General features: G+C 43.4%; 1 protein-coding gene across 8 annotated transcripts in view; it reads left to right on the top strand.

Annotated features, from left to right (window-relative positions):
- SH3PXD2A (SH3 and PX domains 2A) overlaps positions 1-22,620 on the top strand; it is a 271,525-nt gene that overhangs the window by 104,990 nt on the left and 143,915 nt on the right. For all 8 annotated transcript variants that reach the window (XM_081192090.1, XM_081192089.1, XM_081192094.1 and 5 more), the window contains 2 exons: positions 7,274-7,350; positions 13,999-14,090. In XM_081192090.1, the coding sequence (XP_081048216.1) occupies positions 7,274-7,350; positions 13,999-14,090 (169 nt within the window). The remainder of the gene's footprint in view (positions 1-7,273; positions 7,351-13,998; positions 14,091-22,620) is intronic.

Raw genomic sequence — 22,620 nt, 5'->3', positions numbered from 1 at the left:
TCAGCTGAGCTCTCAGTGTGCTTTGTTCATAGGCCTGTGAGGAGGATGGCATCTATCCATCATCAGGATGGAAATGGAGACCTCAAGTCTACAAACCTGACCACCCTTTGAGGGTTATGTGAGGTTCTTGGTGTCAGGACTCTGTAAACGATGGCCAGCCTGCATAGCACAGCAGCACAAGGGAACAAAGGCAGGCAGTATTTGGGGAGTTGTTGCTTCTCTTTGGCTGTGCTTGGAAAGAAGGCCCAGCTTGTTTGGGCTAGTGTTTTTCTAGCAGCCTGTCCAGTGCGACTGCCTTATGCTCTGAAATTCAGATGCAATTATTCAAGATCCAAAAGAACATTTGTCAGTTCACAATCCTCCTTCTAAGTTTTACTAGTATTCATTTATATATAAAAAAGCTGTCACATATCCTGTACTTTCTTATATAGTGAAAAATTCTATAACTATGGAGAAAGCAGGAGGCAGATCCTGCTGTCATTTTTGCTTAGGACACTTTTCCTTTCAAGGGGGGAAGTAATTGGCTAGAACAACAATCCCTGAGTGAGCTTCTTAATGCTTTTGCTTTCATTGGAGGAAAGGCTGTTGAAATGTGACGGCTCTGTGTGGCCTGAATGGGTTCATTCTGACACCGGCACTTTACTTAATAACAGCAGATTCTCTTATGTGAGCTGAAGTGTAGTTATTTTGCAGTTAAGCTTTCATTTTGATTTTTTCCTCTTTTGGAGGCTGAAGTAAGAATAGCTTGCATAGTAAACGGTTAACAGGTTTCAGAAGGTGATAAGCTGCCTTATTCCAAACCAGACCATTGTTCTACAGTGACTGGAAGCAGCTCTTGAGAAACTCCAACAGGGGTCCGACACAGCCTCGGTTGGAAATGCTGGCAACTGAACCTGGGACTTTTGGCATTCAAAGTATCCTTGGGCTCTATGGTGATGAATAATGCGGCAAGAAGTCCATGCTAGTTGTGTTTAGGAAGATGTTTTCTCAGGAAAGGATTAGGGTCCTCTGGAACCTTGATCTTCCAGTGGTTCTTCACCTCCCCAAGCATTAGTTGCTATACTTAAAGGGCCTGTAAGCTATTTTGCAGTGTGGGAGAGGATGCAAGGGAATCATCTTCAGACTGCAATGATGGTGGAAGAGCCACATCCTCAGGCTGGGAATGCTGAGGTCTCCCCCTTGAGCAGGACAACTAGGGCAGCATCTGAAGCAGAGTTCTCTACAGGCCAGCTCTACACATGCTACATACACACCATACATTTATGGTTCATCCCTCATGGAGCTACAATTACCATCACCATTAACAGTTCCCATAATTGTTTGGGAAGGGTGTATGGTCCGACCATAGTCATGGACACTGTTCCTTCTTTCCTGCCTATTCTTAAAGAAAGAATTATTAAGAAGGGACAGCAGGAGGCATGGGAGAGCAGCAGGTTCATTGAGTGTCATTTAAGATACTGCAGTTGTGTATGTCCCTAAAATACTGTAAAAAACATGTTCTGTAACTGCAAAAGTTATGATTCCCACCTGACTATAAGGCTTCATGTCAGGTTTCTGGCGAAGGCCTGTTGAATAGCATCTCTTGACTTATATAACAGCATTCCTGCCCTGTCTACTGCACATGCAGTCAAAACTTGGGGTTTTTTGTTTTTTTTTTTACTTCAAGGAGTTATCAGAGAGATGATGCAAGAAGTCTTTAATTTATCCTGTAAAACTGTAAGAAGGGAATCTTTTTGGATGCAATTTCAGCTGGTATATTTGTGCAGCTCCTTGGCCATTGGTTACACTGTGATGAGAAGGATGAAGTTGACATTCTGTCAACAAAACACTCTCTATGTCTCCCCACCCCTGCTTTCCTCTTGTTGATGTCCAAGTGGCTTCAGACAGCTTGCCTATAATGGCCATTTATGAATTTTATTGTATGTAACAGAGGCTTGAGTGTTTGTTCTCCTGCAGAGTGATGGAAGGAATTTCATGGTGAGAAGCATAAAGGAAGTTTGTTTCCCAGTACCAATTGTAGATCTGTGCTCCTCCAGTGCCTAAAAATGACTACAGATAAGAGGAGAAATATATTTCTTTAAAGCAGGGTGGTGGTAGTGGTGTTATAGCTCCCCCCTCCTATTTATACAGCCCTATACAGACATGGTGCAACAACGTTAGGAACAATTCTCCATTTAAAAATCAGATCTAATCATACAGCTCTAAGGAAGGCTTAATGATGCATTCAACCAGCAAGTCAATTAGAGTTGTGCCAGATGAACTCCCTTCCTGATGGTGGACCAGTACAGATCATCATAAATCTCTTGGCAATAAATGGGGATATTTGATCTTCCCAGGTCTTCAAGAAATCTTTAAACAGTAGCTTGAATTTCCCTGTGACGGAAATGATTGTACACAAGAGGCTAACATAAAAATGTATGCACTAAAAACTCAAAGCAGTTTCTGTGCTGGAATAAATCATTCAAATTAGGCACATTTCAAAAAAAATTAAAATTGGGATTTTGCAAGATTATGTGTGCATGTTTGTGGAAAGGAAGCAGTAGTATGTGGGGGAAATGCTATAGCTGAAAATGCAATGCCTGGACCAAAATTACCGTATTTTTCGCCCTATAGGACGCACCTTTTCCCCTCCAAAAATGAAGGGGAAATGTGTGTGCATCCTATGGGGCGAATGCAGGCTCCTTGGCTTCAGCGATAGCAACGCGAAGCCTCTGAAGCCTGCGCTCCGGAGGCTTTGCGTTGCTTTCGCTGAAGCCAGGAGAGTCTGCTCTTTGAGGCTGGCAGTGGGGGAAAGCAGCGCTTCCCCCCATCGCCAGCCCCAGAGGATCGGGGGGCAGCGGGAAGGCGCGCGACGCCTTCCCGCTACTCTCCGACCCGGCTTTGAGGCTGGCGGTGGGGGAAAGCAGCGCTTCCCCCCATTGCCAGCCCCACAATCTGGGTCGAAAAGCCAGCAGGAGCCGCACAGCCTTTAAAGAGCGCACCGCTCTTGGGGGCTTTTCCCCAAGGAGGGAGAAGGGACTGACTGGCCGAGTCAGTCCCTTCTCCCTCCTGTGGGCTTTTGTGGGAGATGGGGGAATTCCCCTACCTCCTGCAAAAGCACGCAGAAGCCGCGCTCTCTTTAAAGGCTGCGCGGCTTCTGCTGGCGAATTCCCCCACCTCGTAGAAAAGCCTGCAGGATGCCGCACACCCTTTAAAGAGCGCGCCGCTCTTGGGGGCTTTTCCCCTAGGAGGGAGAAGGGACTGACTGGCCTTTCAGTCCCTTCTCCCTCCTGGTCGAAAAGCCTGCAGGAGTTGCACCTGTGGGCTTTTGCGGGAAGTGGGGGAATTCTGCCACCTCTCGCAAAAGCAGGGAGAAGGTCTTGGAGTAGCGCACAGGCTGCGTGCAGCCTACCTGCTGCTCCCAGAGCTGCGGGGGGGGGATCATATTTTTTCCCTTGATTCCCCCCCCAAAAAAACTAGGTGCGCCCTATGGACCAGTGCGCCCTATAGGGCGAAAAATACGGGACTTATTTCTCTCTCTCAGTGGTGGCTGGTGTCCATTGGGGCTGATAGGGTTTCTTCTTCTTCTTTGGCGATCACTCGCAGCCGAGTAAGATTGTCTTCCATAAACATGGTTTTAAAAATGAGTCCGTAAGTGACCGTGGAGACCAATTCTGGATCCACATGTCCTTTCACAGTGGGGACATTGGTTTCCGGGTGGGAGTTGATCACGGTGTGGATTTGCCAAGGCAGGGAGACCAACAGTAAGTGGAGACCAAGCCAATCAGAGGTAGAGCCAGTGCTATTTTTCTAGAAAAAGAGGTGTCAGAACTCACCATGAACACCTCCCTTTTTCTCTTATAATGGCAATGGCGCATACCTGAGAGGTGCCAGAATTGAGTTCCGATGAGTTCTGGCTGAAAAAAGCCCTGGGTGAAGCCAAATAGTTCTGGTTTTGTCCCCATCCTTCTCCTCCTCCTGCCTGCTGAGTTCTCCAGGGGCAATAATGGTTAAATCATTAATCCCTGCCTTTCTCCTGAACTGGGTATGGTGTGGGGTCTTTTTGTCAGCCTAAATGGTCTACAGATGACTTCCCAATTTCTCTTCCACTAGAGAGTGAGAGCAGCAGCAGCAACAGCAGCAGCAGCAGCAGCATTTAAAGAATGAATGCAGATATGGCATATCCTAGAACCTCACCCCATCCCTTTTATTTTATTCTATTTTGTTTTATTACTCTGTTCCACACATAACATTACATTTGCCTTGTTTCTCATGTCCAAACCTTGTATCTATTATGGTACTTTGGAGCTGTTGGCAGGAATGAGCCTCCTTGTAAACTGTCTGCTTAGTGAAGTTGAATTACAAGTTCAGGAGGCCTTTCATGTGTTCCACATCTATGGCTGCTTTATATTTTGTAAAATATGGTCGCCACCAGTCTGGTTTTCACTTTGTGGCTTGGATTAGAAACTGGGGAATGGGAGTCGTTCACAATCCACACTGTATCCACAGATGCATTATTAAAACTTCTGCTTAGCTTGCCCAGCACACCAGTTAGTTAGAATGCTGAAAAGGTGGGGGCTGTTGTATTGTAAAAACCGTAATGACCACCACAACCCCACAAAATTAGGATGTTTTTATAGTGTCCTTCTGTGCAGCAGTTTGAAAGGAGGATGTTTGCCCTAAACTAAGCCTCACATTCCTGGTCCCATATTGCGAGAAAAACCAAGGCATGTATCCCATGTTGCCTTGTGTTGGTGTAATGGAATGAGAAGTGAAGCAAAACTTACACATGATTTATGCAGTTTAATCCCCCAGTTTAATCCTCCCTTCGTTTAGCGTGACAGGTCTTCTTAATCACACCCAGACCCACTGAATTGATATTTTGCCAGCTACTGAGGGGTGCCGGAATGCATTCTCTTATCCTCCAAAGAGACAGCAAGTATTGTTAGAGCAGCCAGCACCAGCCAGCTGTTGATGAGAACCTGGTCCTGATCCTGCAAACATGTGCAACCCTTGAAATAGATGCAGGGTTATTACAGTATCCAACCTGGAAGTTACCAGCTCATAGACAATCATGATCAGGCTTTCCTGCTTCATTTTTCAGGCCCTACTAAGCTGTCTTTGTAGGATCTAGTCAGAATGGATGGTTCTGTGTGTATTATTCTCCAGCCATCTGGTGCAGCTGCTTCCAGGCAGGGTGGTTCAGACAGTAGAACACCAGGGTCCTGCATTCAGTCCTCACTGTTCTGAGCCCTGATTCCTTACACCAGGGGTCAGCAAACGTTTTCAGCAGGGGGCCGGTCCACTGTCCCTCAGACCTTGTGGGGGGCCAGACTATATTTTTTTTGGGGGGGAAGAATGAATTCCTATGCCCCACAAATAACCCAGAGATGCATTTTAAATAAAAGTACACATTCTACTCATGTAAAAACACCAGGCAGGCCCCACAAATAACCTAAAGATGCATTTTAAATAAAAGAACACATTCTACTCATGTAAAAACATGCTGATTCCCAGACCGTCCATAGGCCGGATTTAGAAGGCGATTGGGCTGGATCCGGCCCCTGGGCCTTAGTTTGCCTATCCATGCTTACACTTTTGACTGGGTACCAATGCCTGCAGTACTAAAAATCTGACAGCCAGCCTTATTTCACACATTTTCTAGAGCAGGGGTGTCAAACTCAAATTCATCGGGGGCCGCACCAGCAGTTTGGTCACCCTCAAAGGGCCGGTTGTATCGGCCTAAAATATTTGAGCAGGCTGAGACCCCTGAAGTTGATGGGCTTTTACATTTAAATGGGGTGTGTGTGGCATGTGAGAAATTATGTGAGGTTGGAGCTGGTCTTTGACCAGTAATAAATTATGATGATGATGATGTGAGGTGGGGCCTACCTCCTCCCCCTCAATATTTTATTCAGGCTGACACCCCAGTTATGAAAGATTACTAAAGTCTGCCCCTGTGGTGATGTATCACAACATTGTGCAGGCCCAGTCTGAGGGCACCTTTACTGGACTGCGTCTTATGGCTGGGGCTTGTCTGCCCCTTCTCTTCCTTCTCCGCCTGTTGCTGCCTCCTCCCTGTGCCAGGCGCTGTGTGTGGGGGGGGAGATGTGCCGCTTGCACCCCAGTTTCTGACGGGGGCCAATGCTGCTTGTTCCTCCCTCTGCTTTTCAACACTGCAATATATCGCTACCGTATCACAACAGCACTATCACAATGTTGAAAAGTTGGTATCGTCTGCTTTTAGGGGCTGAGGGGCTTACTCAGTACGGACACGGGCACTCCTAGGAATTTATTGGATTTCAAATCCCTGGATTTCAAATCCCATTGAGGGGGGGCAGGGGCCGACTTTGGTAATATGGCACCCACCCTGAGTGAGGACAAAATTTGGTGCCCCCCCATAGAATAAATAGGCATCGTTATTATTATTTTGTGCTCCCTTGGCTCGGGACGGGTGAGGCGCCCGCGCAGCCCCAAATCTGGCACTGGTGGAGGAAGCACATTTCCATGACGGGCGGGCAAGCCGAGGCAGAGGGGGACGTTCGCACCGGGCTCCCGTCCACTTGCTCCGGCACGCCCGCTGCAGCCCTGCTGCCAGCAGCCGTCGGGGAAGGCGGCCGGCCGGGCTCCGGGGCTCGGTGGGGCCCGCCGGCAGAGGGCGGCGCTGCGCCTCGCCTGGGCGTGGAAGCCCTGCTGGGACGTTGTTTCCCGCGCGGCGCATTCGCGCCGCGCTCCCGCCTCCATCTCGGCTCGCTCCCTCCCGTCCTCCTGGGGCGCGCGGAGGAGCGTCCGGCCGGGCAGCTCTGCTCCGCTTGCTGCTGCTGCTCGTGCTAGGCGCCTCCTGGGCGGCGCGCCCGCCGGACCGGAGCCGCCGCCAGAGACGCGGCAGCCCGTGGGACGAGGCGGGCGGCCTGCGGGGTCGCGCCGGTGGGGGACCTCCGGAGGCGGCCTCTCTGCTCACCACCTCCTTCGTGCTGAAAGGCGACGCGGCGCACAACCAGGCGATGGTGCACTGGACGGGCGAGAACAGCGGCTACGTGGGCCACATGACGAGGTCTGGCGGGCCGGATTCGGCCCGCGGGCCTTGTGTTTGACACCCGTGTTCTAGAGTGTGAAAAAGTGTAACAAATCCAAACTGTCAGACCTCTTGTTCTGCCACAAGCCTCACTCATTTAGAGATGGCATTATGAAGAGATCCAACTTTCTAACCTTTTTCTTCACACCTGGGCTCAAATAGTCAAAGTGTTGTCTAGGAGGCACCTGCTCAATTTCTACATCCTCTTTCCCCCCCTAGGTAAAATCCTATTCCGGAGAAGTCACATTCGAGATGTCGCTGTGAAGAGGCTACGGCCTATTGATGACTATTGCAGGGTAAGAATTCTTATCTTCTTAGGAGAGTGATAACTGACAAAACACAATGAGAGATGGTCACCCAAGCATATTTAGAGGGGAATGGAACTGTTTTAGCTTACTGGTATGTCTACAGAGTTTTGCTCTCACACAAACAAAAGATGCATAGTTGAATTAACTGTAATCTGAAAAATAAAGGAAGATGAAAATGGTGCTTACCCTTCAGAATGCGCCCTTTGAGTTCCAGTGGTGTGTAGTGGAAAAGGACATATATAATATAGTCCTCTCTCTTAAGTGATGTCAACATCCCTATGACATTTAATTATTTCTTAAATAACTCCTGTGGCAATGTGTTCCCATCCCATCATAATCTAGAACATCCAGTGTTACACAGTTCTTGTTAAATAGTGGGTAGACATAGCTGACGATGCAGCAATTTCTCCAAAGCAGCTCTTTATTTGTAAGCTGGAACAGAACTGAACAGCAAACAGCTCAGCCGGCCTGCTTTTATAGGCAGCCGGCTGTCAACATTGTAGCGACAACAACCCAGGGTTTCCCGCCTAAAGTAACTGACGTGGACCTGAGTGAAAACTATATACACGATACTCCTGGTGGCCAGAGTGAGAACTTCAATACATAACAGTTCTACAGAAGACTCCCATGGTATTTTTCAAAGTATTTCCTTTCTTCTTAAAAGTAACTATTTACATGATTGATCACCTTGACCCAGTGCCTGCAGGAGGGCATGTTCATTCAGTATTATTTCTAATGGAAGAAGGAAAGAAAGAGGACGCTTAATAGGTATACCTGAGCTATAGAGCTTTATAGGTCAAAGACCAGAGAGGATCCTGGAGCTGGAATCCTTGGAGGTTCACTCCTGTGAGGTTGCCAGCTACTACATCTAGAAACTGTGGTTTTTCAAAGTAAGTTACAAAGGCCTGCTGCTCCTTAAAACCAAACTGTCTCTTCTGTTGCTTCACTCTGGCTGCAAATCCTATGCACATTTACAGTACTTTTGAGTAAACTCCGTAAAATTCAGTGGGGCTTACTTCTCAGTCACCATACACATAATTGGGCCCCTTTCACAATCATCGTGTTGTGTTTTCAAAATAGTACTTATTTATTTAAAGGATTTTTTTACTCCACTGCTCAGCCAAATATGCACACAATTAATATAAATGCTGTTTGTATTAGAATGGTGTGTGTGCATGTATCCTCATTCTTTTGGATCCTGGTCATATGAACAAAGGCTCAAAGAGTATCAGGAAGTAACCAGTCTACATTAATTGATCTTATAAATGCCCTCACTGAGCATGGTTAAACAGAGGCAAAGACATGATGCCCGTGGTTTTAGCACTTGCTGACTAATAGAGGGTCAAATAGGGTCTCTAAAATTAGTTCAGCTTCTGCTCCCCTCCCCCTTACCCCAGTATAGTTTTAGGCAAAATAATGTGGTAGAAGCGTATTGATAGCAACATGCATCAAAGTTCTAAGAGCTCGAGACCCAAAGAAAAGATAGCATTAATTCTCAACCCTCTGGCTAGGGAAAACGGAACTAAAACCTTATCTTATGAGATCAAGCCTTTTGTGCAACAATTGATGCAGTGTCTGGCAAATGAAGGCGTAATGGCTGTAACCACGTGTACTCACACTGTATCCTTCACATTAATCGTTCAAACAGGAACTGAACTGTGCAAAACATGTGCATATGAAATAACGTCATGGGTTCACTGAACAGACGTGCTGCTCAGAAAGCAGGAATTCACTCCAAGATTGTAGAGGTGGCCTCTGACCCCACCCAGAAAGCAGACATTGGTTACTTATCTAAGATGCAATTGTTTGAGAAGCAGACAGTCCCTTACTGGCGCGAGGGACGTGTCTGAGAAATACATGCTTGAGAAATTGTTATATCATTTATGGCTGTGATAACGAAGGCTACCTAACTGCTAGTCAGTATTCATCTTGGCCTTGTTTACTATCTGTGTCAGTGGAATCTACCAAAGTGAAGTCAGGCTCCTTTTGTTCTTAAAAATTCTAATCGATACTGAACGAAGTACAAGCTGCAGCTTGACATGGAGATTGTGTGTGTATGTGTGCGTCTATATTGATTGAGTATTAGCAGGGCTGTTCCATCGACAACACTGTAGTTATTAAAAAAGCAGCAGTCCTTTGTCTACTGAGATTCACGGTTGATTCTTTGAACTCACATGATATGGAATGTGATCATGCAAATGCCCACTAATTAGAGACATCATATTATGTCCAGTGTACAAGGCAGCTAGGGTGGCATGGTGAAAAAGAGGGAGGCCCTTGCACCTCTGATAGTTGTGAATTTCAGCAGGTGTAGCTTGCATGACAATGTGGTTTATCACGACATACAAACACAGCCCTTTTTGCTAACACACACAATGCTGCTCCAGTTACAGTGGTGCTCTGTGGGATGTAGTGCAACTAACATGCACTGGGACTTGTATGATTGGACCCAAAGTTAGGGAATAATATGCCAGGAAATATTTGTGCCTCTTACAAAATAAATAAAAGAAAACAAACCGGAACATAGACAGTGAAAAAGAGAATTTGAAGGGGTGGCCGAAAGGTATGCAGTGTAACTCCACTCTGGTTAGCCTCAGAACTCTTCAGCTGCCCCTCGGCTTGTACCGCTGACCTTTCGATCGGCAAGCCCTAGGCTCTGCGATTTAGACCACAGCGCCATCCGCGTCCCCCGACATGGAATTGGTACCAGGCTATATTTCGTCACATCAAATCATTTTTCCAAATTATGCCCTAGAAAAAGCAGATATGGAATTTATTTTATTCAGCAGAAAGAAGCAATGCAAATCAAAATACACCAATCTCTGCATATAGAGAAACTCATGGCAAATATTACTTTCAAAATCAGATCTGCTGTATAGCTGACTGGAATCTTTGAAAGTGAAGAACAGGAGATGCCCAGGCTACCTCTGCTCAGCAGACCTCCCAAGAACCCGTGTGATGTGTTTCATAGCCATACAGCTGCTAAAGTAAATAACTCAACTTTGATAATTAGGCTCTTTCTGGCACCGTAATGGAAGTCTTTCCAGAGGCAAGTTGAGGATCAGGCACAGTAAGGGATCTATCTTTTCATGTATATAAGCACAAACAACAGAACTCTGAATGTTTTGCCTGGTAATCAGCAAGACTGTGTGAGCTGCGCTTGTAAATATTTCTTACCCACTGGAATTTATCTCCCTGGATCATTTTCCTGTTAGCAAACTTGGCATTATTTTTGTGTGAATTGAACTCTTCCAGGGCCCATCTGAAGCAGCTTTCTTCTTTCATCTTTCAGTTTCCCCCAATCTGAAATAATGATCTACTTCTTCATAGGCTTTCTATACCAGACACATTTCATTCTTTAGTAAGGGTTCTCAACTGTTGTGGTCACATAAAACCTCTCTAAATGTGTTTGCAATGTATCTTGCACTGTTAATGCATATAATGCCTTTTCCATTCTTATTTGCCAAAGCATTTAATTCCATTTGTTAAGCCAGTGGCGTCTTTTCTACCTTGTCCATTCCCCTTCTCCATGCCCCCGTCCTCTGCTACTTAATTCCTTCTGATGTCCTTCTGGATCATTCAGACCAGTCTCTTTAGCCCAGTATCCTGATCCAACAAGATAAATAAATAAGCATTAAAAAGCCTTTGCCCCCTAATAGAATTACACTTCCCAAGGGAACGACTCCAAAACCACTTGAGCCCAGAATGTAGAAGCACTTGCAGAATGTGGTTCCGTGAGTATCATTGACACCTTTCAATAGTGCCTATTAAATCAGTACTTGATGAGTGACAATTTTCCCACTCTGATGTCCCTGCCGTTTTGTGAGCTTTTAAAAAGCATTTGAGATTTCAAAACAACAATATTCCCCAAACTCTTTAGAGGCTGTTTGCTCCCGCTCCCTCCACTCAAGTGCTACAGGGATCTTTTAGCCTTTTGAAAAATTGACAAATGTGAGCAGGGCTACGTAGCCTTTACTCTCACAGCAATGTCTTGACATTTCATTAACCTTTTCCTTAGGGGGAAAAAACCTCCTATGAAATGGTGTGTTCATCTTCTCCAGTCGCAAAGTACATATATCTTCTGTTTTGAAGTAAAAGAAGCAAACTGATATAGCTGTCACTTGCAACAAAGCTATTGCTTGCAGCCCAGCCCCACTGGATTGTGTAAGGACAATTTGCACTACTGGTGCTGTGTGAGGCTAGCTCAATTGCAGAAACCATCTACACAGGTTCTATTCAGATGTCATGCTGTCCAGTCGTCCAACAAAGTCTTGGGGATAAGCTTTGCATGAACTAACTCTTTCCTCACCTTTCTTCCTATAAGCAGGCCCATCTTAATGGAACACTTACTGGTTTGTCAGACTACAAACTGGTTTGAATTTCCAGACCAAAATTGCAAATTCAAATTTAAACTTTGGCTTGCAATCCTTATTTGGCTCATAAAATCAGGATGTGTTTCATTAAACCAAGCATTGAAGGGGAAAGGAGAGGAGGGATTATGCATGTACAATGCCTGATCCTGCAAACCATGGATTGGATTAACACAGGCACCTGAATGCAAACACAGGGATCTCAGAGTGCCCTTGCATGGTTGTGGGCCATACCAGCGTTTATAATTTCAGCAATTCCTTCCTATCGGTTATATGGAAACAATACCAGTATTTCACACAATTAATGAAAAGTATTTACCTCTAATCACCATGCACAGAAGTAAAACAGCATAAAAGGTTCTGGGATTTTTTCGGCTCCTAGTGCAGGCAGGAAGCCATGAAAAAGAAGGAAATATGGGGGTCTTCTAACAGTCGGGGTAGACTTTCTTAACTTCTGTGCCAAGAAAATCATATCATAAATCGTGGATATAGTCACAGTCAAGCCCACATTTTCAAATCACATCATGCAGTCAAACTGATCTTCTGTCTTTATGATTAATTTTAATTGATCCTATCCACTGCATGGTTTCCCCCCCGTAATATGTATATGCACCACTTAGACGCTTGGGTGATTACGTAAACAGTATATAAACAGGTGACGTAAATAAACAAACCTTATCAAATTGCATTAAATAATGGAAAGGATTTTTTTTTCAAACATGAAAGGCAACCAACAAGATCAACAACATAAAGAAACAATGAAAAGCAATTGCTTAAAAAAAATGCACCATCACAGAACAAGGTATCAGAGTACTATAAATCAGGCACATAGTAAAAGAGTTACCATAGATCTAAGTTTGCTAGTCCTAATTGTTAGGACATTCAAATTGCCAAGACCTATCTAGAGAAAAAAACCAATTTAAAAAATCTACTTTTACATCCAGATATGCCAGGCAACCTCATTCTGGTGAATGGGTTTATAAGAAGTCTGAGAAGATTTGGTTATACTGAACTCTTTGGTGACAACCTGTCTCAGGGCTTACCCATACTTTTCCCCGGGGAAAACCACTCTTTAGCTCTCAATAGGAGCAAACAGCAATTGGGTTTTCCATGGATTTCCATTTGTTTCTATTTAGAGCTAAAGAGCAGGTTTTCCTTGGGAAAGGAGCAGGGTAAGGGGAAAACCTCTCGGACCCATACTTAGAAAGCATTGGTCAAACAGAAAACCTCTCAGACATGTGCTTTATAGGCACGTGAGAAGCAGTAGTGTGGACGAGCCCTTAGAAAAAATAGTAAAAAAAACTCCTACCCATTATCCTTGCTGATTTGTTTAAATCTCTTTGCAATCTGGGAAGCCAAAATTGTTGTGTCTGATCCTGTGCATAAACACCAGCCATTGGAAATTGGAAGGAAGTATTCCTAATACCTTTTTTGAAAAATAAATAAATAATAGAAGTGGATCACCATGGCATCATTTTGCACAGGATAATGATCAAAGGATATCTGAACCTTTCATCAAGACTCAAAGCCATGATGCACAACAGTGCTCTTGGAACAGGATATAAATCTCAAGTAAATTAATTGGTTGGAGGCATTGGGAAGTATAAAATGGCACCTTGCCCATCTATAACTACAATAGGTCAAATGTTCAAAGTTGTAGTAAAGCATCTTTAAGTGAATTATGAAATGAGTGAGATTATAATGTCAAGGACTCTGTTTTTTTAACAAAACATTAAACAAGAATAGTATAGGTATGTTTTGACCCAGAACAGCTAGCGTTTGTGCTTATTTAAATATAGAGCATAAGATTGTTTCTTCTTTTGTACCAGCTAATGATACCATTACAAGAGATGGTGTCTTTCTCTTTGAAAATTCCCCATCGCTAAGGACTAGTCTACATTTCTGCTTGTCCCGTGCCTAGAAAGGGACGACCAACTAAAGCAGGCTTTTTCAACCTTTTGGTCTCAAGGTGTTGCTGGACTACACCTCCCATCACCCCTGACCTGTGGCCATGCTGCCTGGGGATGATGGGGATTGTGGTGTAACAACATCTGGGGCCCAAGGTTGGGGAATATTGAACAAGGATCGACAGCTGTGAATCTGCTTGAAGACCAAGTTTATAAGTCCAATTTGTGTTTTTATGTCATCCTGTTTTTATTCACTAACATTTCTGGGTTGATATGATCCAAAACGTTTTTTGAAAAAAATTCTTGTTACTTGGCATATTTTTAAAAACTGACTTTCCCTTATATATATTTAAAAACAGGCATTGGTGAAGCTTCCCCCACACATTTCACAGTGTGATGAAGTCTTTCAGTTCTTTGAGACCAGACCAGAGGACCTAAACCCTCCTAAAGAGTAAGTTCCATTGTTGCTTTTGCTGCTGCACTTCTCCAATTTTGTTAGCGAGGAAGGAAGCTAAAGGTCATTGCATTTTATTGCATCCAGAGGATGGAAGAACACTTGGTTTTATTTTAAGCTTTTAATTCCCAGGGAAATGAGACTATAATTTGGCACATGTAAGTCTGTGTGTGTGTGCGCGCTTATGCAAGGGGAAAATTGAAACAAACTTGGCATCTGTTTAATCATAGGTCAGAGGACAGAACTTTTCTCGCTTTGTTAGTTTGCCTAATTGTGTTCTTCCAAGGAATCATTAAAGTCATAAAAGTATTGGCTTTATCAGCTGAAGGAAATCCTGCCAGTTAAAATATCAAGTTTTAATCACCGTCTACCTTACCAGATATACTCATGCTCAGAGATGATTTGCAAGGCTTTGATTATGATCCGTAACGGATACAATATCCGGAGAGCCTATTTTTTGGAAGCCGAAAGCAAAATCAATCACACCAAGAGAGCAGATTGTGCTGGATGCAGAAGAGAAATATACCTACCATTCTGCTGAATTACCAATAACTATATTATTTGTGTTATATATCTCCTCCCAGCAGACTGTAATTAGCAGGGTTCCCCCCCCTACCCCCTAATGTGGGGCTCAAACACACAACTCTCAGATCAAGTGTCTCATGCTCTACCAAATGAGCTATCTTTTCTGGCCTCCTAGTACTCTGTCAACCCAACAAAAGGGCATCAAGTGTACCTAGGAAGGTTGTGAATGTTCCTCTGCCTCATCTGTATTGCAGCTGCTTACTAGTGGGATTCAGCTACCAGGCGATATAAAGCTAAATTACACATTATGTATGTCCAAATATTTTCATTTTAAAACAGCAGTAAGTGGGGGTGGAGGGATTGGAGCAGTAGTGCTGGAGTAAATTCGAACTATTTTCTTCATGCTGTTTTCCTGACCTAATTTCACCTGCAAAGCTGTGGTTAGCTCTACAGGATTTTTTTTCTCTTCATATATTTTCTGCAACTTTGGGAGTATTTCAGTTGGGAACAGGTATGTGGGCCCTGTTCTGATCAGATTTTAAATGATGGACCCTAAATCCTTGGAAGTGGTTGAGCACCTATGAAGCTAACTAGCTAGCTAGCTAGCTAAACAAACAAACAAACAAACAAACAAACAAAAAACAAGGTAATCAAAATGTTATACATCTAAAGGGATACCTAATTCAAAATATTGTAATTGGACAGGAAGCCAGTTGTGCATGAAATTTGACATTTCACCAGCAGATGCAATGAAATTACCTCCCCTCCCCTTCTCCCTGCAGTCACCATACCTCACAATCTACTTCAGAGGGGTTCTCCAAGCCTTCAGAGTATATTTTAAGGGCACATGGGCAGATTCCTGGAGTAGGGGAGGAAGAATGAGCCCTGTTTACACAAATTGAAATCCATTGTGCAAATAGATCACTACAGTTGGTTGTCACGCTGCATCGCTAATTCCATAATGTTCTGCATAAGAAAGGTAGTTCTATTCACCTATCCACTCTGCTTTCAAGAAAAAGAAATATGCCTGTTTCTGAAAATTGCTTTTGCAGTTATTGATCTGCTCTCTGGTTTCCAGCAATGTAATTGATATCTTTGGAGATCTGAACTGTTTTACCATGCTATATAATTGAATTTATATTGGCAGTCCAGCCAGATGTTCTCATCCTGACCTAGAGGTAGAAGGAGGTTATCAGACACCAACATTCCTCTTACATGCAAAGATTTATTTATGTATTTAAAAATGGGAGGAAGTGGAGCCCTTTATGCCCCAAGTGCATGCATGATCATACACCTTTTGAGTGACTGAATAAAAACTGATTTTCCAGGCAACACACACACAGACACACACACACACACACACACACACACACACACACAATGTATTGTTTATAAAACTGCAGGTGACTAGTGCCATCTCATGAGAAGCATTTCCCCTTTTGTCTGACGTGTGTTAGAGATGCCACTTCTGAGAAAGTGACTTCTGTGATACATAAACATACATAATCATCAGTGAAAGAAAGATTGGGCTGTATCTCACTCACACTCAGAGCAAACCCACTGAAATCAATGCACTTGTTAGTTATGAGTGATTTTAAGCCCACTGGATCTACTCCAAGTGTGACCTACTTTGACATAACCCTGTCCTTCAAAAAAGCTTTTTTATTATTCATATGTAAAGCTACACAGTTTTAATTGATTAATACAATTCATGATTAATTCATAACATTTATTGAATAGAAAAGATGCCCCTATTTTGTATCTGAGCTTATCCGTTAAACTCCTCATATATTCTGTACATGCTATTTGTAAGAAAAGCACTCAGTAGCCTGGTTCAGATGTAATAACAAACCATGATTGGTGCAATGCATACAAGCTTTTAAAGACCCTTGAGCTCATGCTTTCTCTCTTCGCCGTACAGGCTGAAATTTCTTCCCTCCCTTCCTTGTTTGTGGCAAACCACTGTCTGCCACTTTGTACAAACCTGCAAAACTATCTGCAAAACTTAATGCCACAAACTAGGATTGCAAACCATGGCTTGATCCTGGTTTCCATACTGGTTTGTAGGACAAGACAAACCATGGTTTGCTGGTTCAGATGAAATTGCGAACAATGCCTGAAGCTAGGAGGGGATCCTGTCATGAAAGGAAAGGGGAAGGAGCCTGTGAGCCTGAGGTCTCATCCACACTTTGGCTTGGCCTGTATTTTGATCATATTGTGTATTAATTCCTCTGGGTCCAAGAGCTTTTCTTGTTGTTCCATAGCTGTGCATTGGAAAAATCTGATCTTACCCACTCAATTGAAGTTTGGTTAAGCAAAATCTCTCTTCAGATTTTGCACACATCTGAAAAGATCCAACCCAGTGGGTAAGATCGTATTTCTGCAAGGGACAGTCACATAACAATGCAAAAAGCTTTCAGACTAGGGTGAATTAATTGGTACACAATACAATCAAAATACGGGTGAAGCAAAACTGTGGATGAGCCCTGTGTGAGGCTCAAGTCTCCCTCATGTGGCACTAAGCTGTGGTTTGGCATTATGTCTCAAACATCCCAGTATCTCTAAATTATTTCTTCTTCAAAGAAAATATCCGAACAAGGCCACATTCTTTTCTATTTTTTTAAAAAAGTTTTAATTTCTTTTAAGATAAGTAGGTAGCTTTTAGGTGCTTTAAAGAATATCATATCCAAGAGATAAATGTCAAAAACTGCTTGGTAAAGTCACCACCACATCATCAGTCTCTCTGCCTGTCTGCACTGATGGTCTTTGATGCACTCTGGCCCCCAGAAACACAAACAGCAGATCAAATAACCTCATGTTTTGACTCAAAACGACAGGCAGCTTATCAAACTATCAGAGCTTCTGATTTAATTGAAATTTCACAGATAACCCTAGACCTGATTTTCTGAACGGGGCCTCAGCTACCAGAGGAAATGCCATTATGACTGTGATCATGTTAGAGAAAAGATTGTTTTAGCAGAACACAAGATTGAGATAATGGCCATGGCAGTGAGTGAGGAAGCCGGCCTAAAAGCATGGGGCAAAGGAGGAAGCTAGGGAGAGGAAAGCATGAGGCAGCTGAGACAATGGGGTGAACAGGATGAGTGCTCAAGTTATCAAGGAGGGAAGGGAGAGACGAACATGACTAGGATTCTATTAAACATCTTGAACACCCCCAAAGCACTAAATAAATACTTCATGTTGCGATATAGGTCAGTTTGATGTACTCATGTTGAATTCATGTGACCTAGTAAGCATGGGCAGCTGTGGAAGGGCTGAGTAAGAAAGTTTACTTTGCAGAGGCACCTCCTTGGAATGTGAAAACCAGGGTTCAAGCCATTCAGTTTGTGACTCTCATATCCTTGGAAGTGGCACTAAGTATTCTAGCCTAAGCCAATGAAGGGCAACTGCAAGAGTCAGCTGTGGTATATATCCCATATTCAAGAGATTTCAACACCCTCCTCAGAAGGCAGACATCAAAGCATTGTGGTGAACCTCAGGATATTTTATCTGTCCAATTGCATTTGCTTTTAATTAGAGTCTTGTGGGTTCTCTGAAAAATTGTCAGGAAACCACTGGAAACTACTTGCTGGTAATCCGACCTCCCTATTACTTTAAAAAAGATTGTAGGCTTAAAGTTAGAACCAAAAGCGATTGCTTTGTTGAATTATGATGGGGAATCCAATGACTTGGAGTAGAGAATGGCACATTGGGAAGCAGAATTTTAAGAACTTAACAGTTCTTAAAAGACAGCATAGTTATATTGACAATATGGTCCATCTGTTTCAAGAATGTTAAGTGAAAATGTTAAGCACCTTTCATCATGAGAATTCTCATTACCAATATGTAAAGTTGGGGTCATTGTAAAATATGTTAATTAACCATGTGTCTGTGTGTGAAGCTGCCCCAGTTTAAGTAATATTAAACTCTATGACATCCTAATTATATGCTCCTAAGGCAACAATACACCAAATGAATAAACATCACAATATAAGTACCATCAGAAAAAAATGCATGGCAAGTTTCTCGTTTCCACTTTTAAGATTCTTCAACTACTTGCGATGGTTAGATCAAAAGAAGCGGAAGAGGGTGATTAATCTTCTTCAAATGATCCTGAGTTTGCAGTAGACCCTTAGATATGGGACCTGAATATGTGTACACATGCACTTGTCTTGTTGGGTAAGGCCTTTAATCTGTTAATCTTTTCCCCCCACTGAGTGGTGGTGGAAATATCACAGCACAGCTGAGCTCCATTCTTGCAAACTTCCTTTAGGCTGCCCAGAAGCATAAAAGAAAAGCTTCCATTGTTCTCTTATTCCATCTCAATACACAGATCAAGTCCCTGTTGTTCAGATAGCGATGAGGCTAAAGCCATTAAAATGCATGTCTTCACAGCAGGCTGTAAAAGGCTAGAAATGGATCATGAAATCTGGACATACAAGTGGCTCCATCTAAAGAGTTTTATTTCTCCCAGTCCTTCTTTTAAAAAAAAATCGCCTGCATAGACTAGTGACTGGCCCTATTTGAAGGAATGGAATCACCTGAATTAAATTTAAGAGCCCCTTCTGAGAAAAGTTTGTGAGCATTTTAAGGAGCATCAGAAACTAGACAGATGAGTGATCCTTGAATTCATTGGGGAGCTAGAACAAGTGGTGGAAAAAGAAGTAGATCAAGGAGAATAGGAGCTTAAAAGGTAGTTTTCAGACTTCCGGGAGGCAGCGCTTGCCTTTTCCAGATGGAAATATCAAAGAGGCCCTGATAGTGAAGTGTGTGTTATGATGCTTGCAGCAGATGAGGAACAGACATTCTGCAAGTTTGTGTGTTGGTGTTTCTAGATGTACGGGGAAATAAATATTTTTCAAACTTCAGCTTTAATTTTTATGAGATTAATTCCCCCAGTCTATTACACCTAAAAATGTTTTTTTCCCCATTTCATTGATGGATTTGCCACTTTCATTACTCTTCCTGCAAACTGGGTACTGTAGTTTGTTGAGGGTGCTCGGAATTGTAGCTCTGTGGGGAGGAAACTACAGTTCCCAAGATTCTTTGAAGAAGTCATGTGCTTTAAATGCATGGTGTGTGTGTAACTTTTTGGAGACAGAGGGAAATGGATGGCTATCCCAATGCATTCTGATCGTGAGAATATATAAATTGCAGAATTCGGGTTCATGATTCATCTTCTATAGGGAAATAACTACAAATGTATTTTAGTGGATTTCTTTGTTCTCTCTACTATTGTACATATTGATCTTTTAGAAACTTTTACTGTGGGCCAACCCCACAAAAAGTGTCATTGAACACCGCCAGGGCTTCACCTGTAAGCTTTCCATGTGCATTTAGATGTACTTAGTACATAACCTGACCCATTTCTGTGTAACGCTTGCATGCCAGCAGCAAACATGCCTAGGCCATCAGACCTGGTATGCTAATACTGTACAGAAATCAGACATTGAATATGGTAAATATGTCTGGGTGCACATGCAAAGCTTACATGGGCAAGGGCTGTGCCCTATGGCCTCAACACTCTGCCAAGTTTATTAACACAACCCCACTTTTATTTATTTGGCTCAGGTATTAGTCACCCTTCCAACAAGAGCTCAGGGCAACTCGCAACCTATTGTGGACAAAAAGCTGCCTAAAGTTGTGCATAGTAAAATGTAACGCTAAAATCACCCTGCTTGCCTGTTTCTCTTTCCCATGACCTTAGCTGGGGGTTGGGCTTTTTTTTGGGGAGGGGGGTGGAACAGAGTTTTAATGCTATGCTATATATGTTTAATGATGTCCATATGGATTTGTGGGCTCAGGAATTAAATACATAATAGCTCCCGATGACATAACATGGAAATACAACTCCTACAGTGCCAGTGTGTAGACATTAAAGGGTTATTAATAAAAATGAACACTTTAAATAGAAAAACAAGCTTACCGGCACAGACTTGGCTTCTAGCCCATCTCTGAGTGGCAGTGGGGGAAAGGAGGATTGAAAAATGTGCTCTTTACCTAGGTCAGTGTATGAAAATGAACATCTTTTGTACCATTTGGTGCTTAATTTTTCATAGGGGATGCCTGGGGCTTTTAAAGTTTTCAACCAGAGTACAAACAGAAAGATGATAAAGGGAGTTGAGGAATGATATTCAGCCAAGCACTGAACATTTCAGTTGCATGTTACAGGGGAGATTTTGACATTTCAATATTAAGCATTCATGTTTGGTTTGGCAGAACTGTCCAGAAGGTTAGATCTTAACTCGTCAGAAAGCAAGATGCACTTTGTTTCTAGGTGAGCCAGGAAAATAACAGTGTGCACCATTTGAACATGACCTATAAGAAAGTTGCATCTGGTCTGCAAGAAAACTAGTGCCAAACAAAACCAAATTACAAAAACCCAATTGAAAATACTGTATTTACCTTGAGAATAACAAATGCTTGTACTCTTCTCCAACCTCTGCTTCTTCGTGTCTACTTTTGCGTCTGGAAGTGTGAGTTTCTGGCCATGTTGCCCAGTCTGGAAGGAGTCATATTTTAGTGGGAGAAAATATATGAAGTACCCCATTGCACTGATGCACGTAATAGTCTTCCTCATCCTGGCATTGTGGATACAATGCCAACTAAACATGCCCCCTCTTCTTCATTCCCCTTCCCTAGCCATGCACAGCTTTGCAGCACACATAACCAGCTATGCCTTTTCCGTTCCTTCACAGGTGCAGCATGCATCTGTAGAGCTGATCCAGTATTGAGTGGAGACTTAATGAGGTTGCAGCAGCACAATCTCTCCACACACACCCCACTTCCCTACATAGTATTTTCCAGGAAATAGGATAAGGCTGTAAAGTTGCTCTTTCATTGACTTCCGGGTTGGCACGATCTGGAAATGGCGGATTCCCTCCGAGCTGCGGAGGGAATCTGCTCAGCTGAGGACGGGTCTTGCCGCGCCGGCGACGCGGGGACCCTTAAAAACCGCAGGCGCTGAAGCCTGCGGACTGAAGACTCGGTGGGCGCCTTAAGCGCCCCCGACTCACGAAGAGCCTTTTTAAAGGCTGCGGAGAGGGTACGGAGGGTGGCGTGGCGCTGAGAGTCGATCGCTACCTCGGTTGAGCGAAGCCGCGAGCCATGACTGGAGAGCGCTGACTTTCTTCCTTGAAATTCGGACTGAAAAGAATAACCCGTGAGTAAGACGGAATTGGATTTTAAGAATTTTATCCCGTGAATTTGAGACGACCGGGGGGTGTGCTAAAAGGAAGTCCGCACCCCCCCTTTTGCAGACGATCTAAAGCAACGATTTAAGAACTAAGCTGGAGAGCCTACCCTTTGTGGGGTGAGTTAAAAAAAGATCTTAACTTCCAAGATTTGGCAAAAAGAAATTTTGAGCTGGAGAGTGGAGTTTTGGAAGCTTTCTTTCTGTTGTAAACAACCCCCGCTCCCGGGCCCGGGAGCGTCCTGTTTTTGAGCTTGTGGAAGAGGTGCGGACTTTGACAGCTGTCAAAGCTGTCAAACGGACAGTTTAGAGTGGAAAAATTTGTTATTTAAGATCCCTCTGGACTAAAATGAGTTACAACTGATCTAAAATTGTTGGAAACAAAGTAATAACAATAAGTAAGAGGATTGTTGGAGAAAGATTACCAAGTAACCAGATTCCCTCTAGGGGGAACTCTGTGAAACTACAATGGCTGTGGATGGAAAGTTACTAGTGGAAATCGAAAGAATGTTTCATTTTGTGGGAATCTTACAAGAGCAGAGTCTAGCTATGAATAAACAACTTATGGCCTTGACTTCTGGAACAAGCAGCTCTGCTGAATGTATTGAGGACCTGAATGAGAAAGAATCCACAGCTGAATTGGAAATGATATCAAAAGAAGTGGAAGAGACTAAACAAGAAAAAGAGGAAACAAAGTTGGAAAGCACCAACCAGAAGCTGACATCTGTGGAATATAAGCAAGGAGACTTTTGGATCATATCTACCACAAATCTGCGAAAGATGCAAAAGAAGAAGGAGGAGGCCCCGGGA

Source organism: Podarcis bocagei, assembly GCF_964188305.1.
Source record: "Podarcis bocagei genome assembly, chromosome: 4".
Classification (NCBI taxonomy): Eukaryota; Metazoa; Chordata; class Lepidosauria; order Squamata; family Lacertidae; genus Podarcis; species Podarcis bocagei.
The sequence above is the reverse complement of the archived record's forward strand: the minus strand, read 5'-3'. Positions and strand labels throughout refer to the sequence as shown.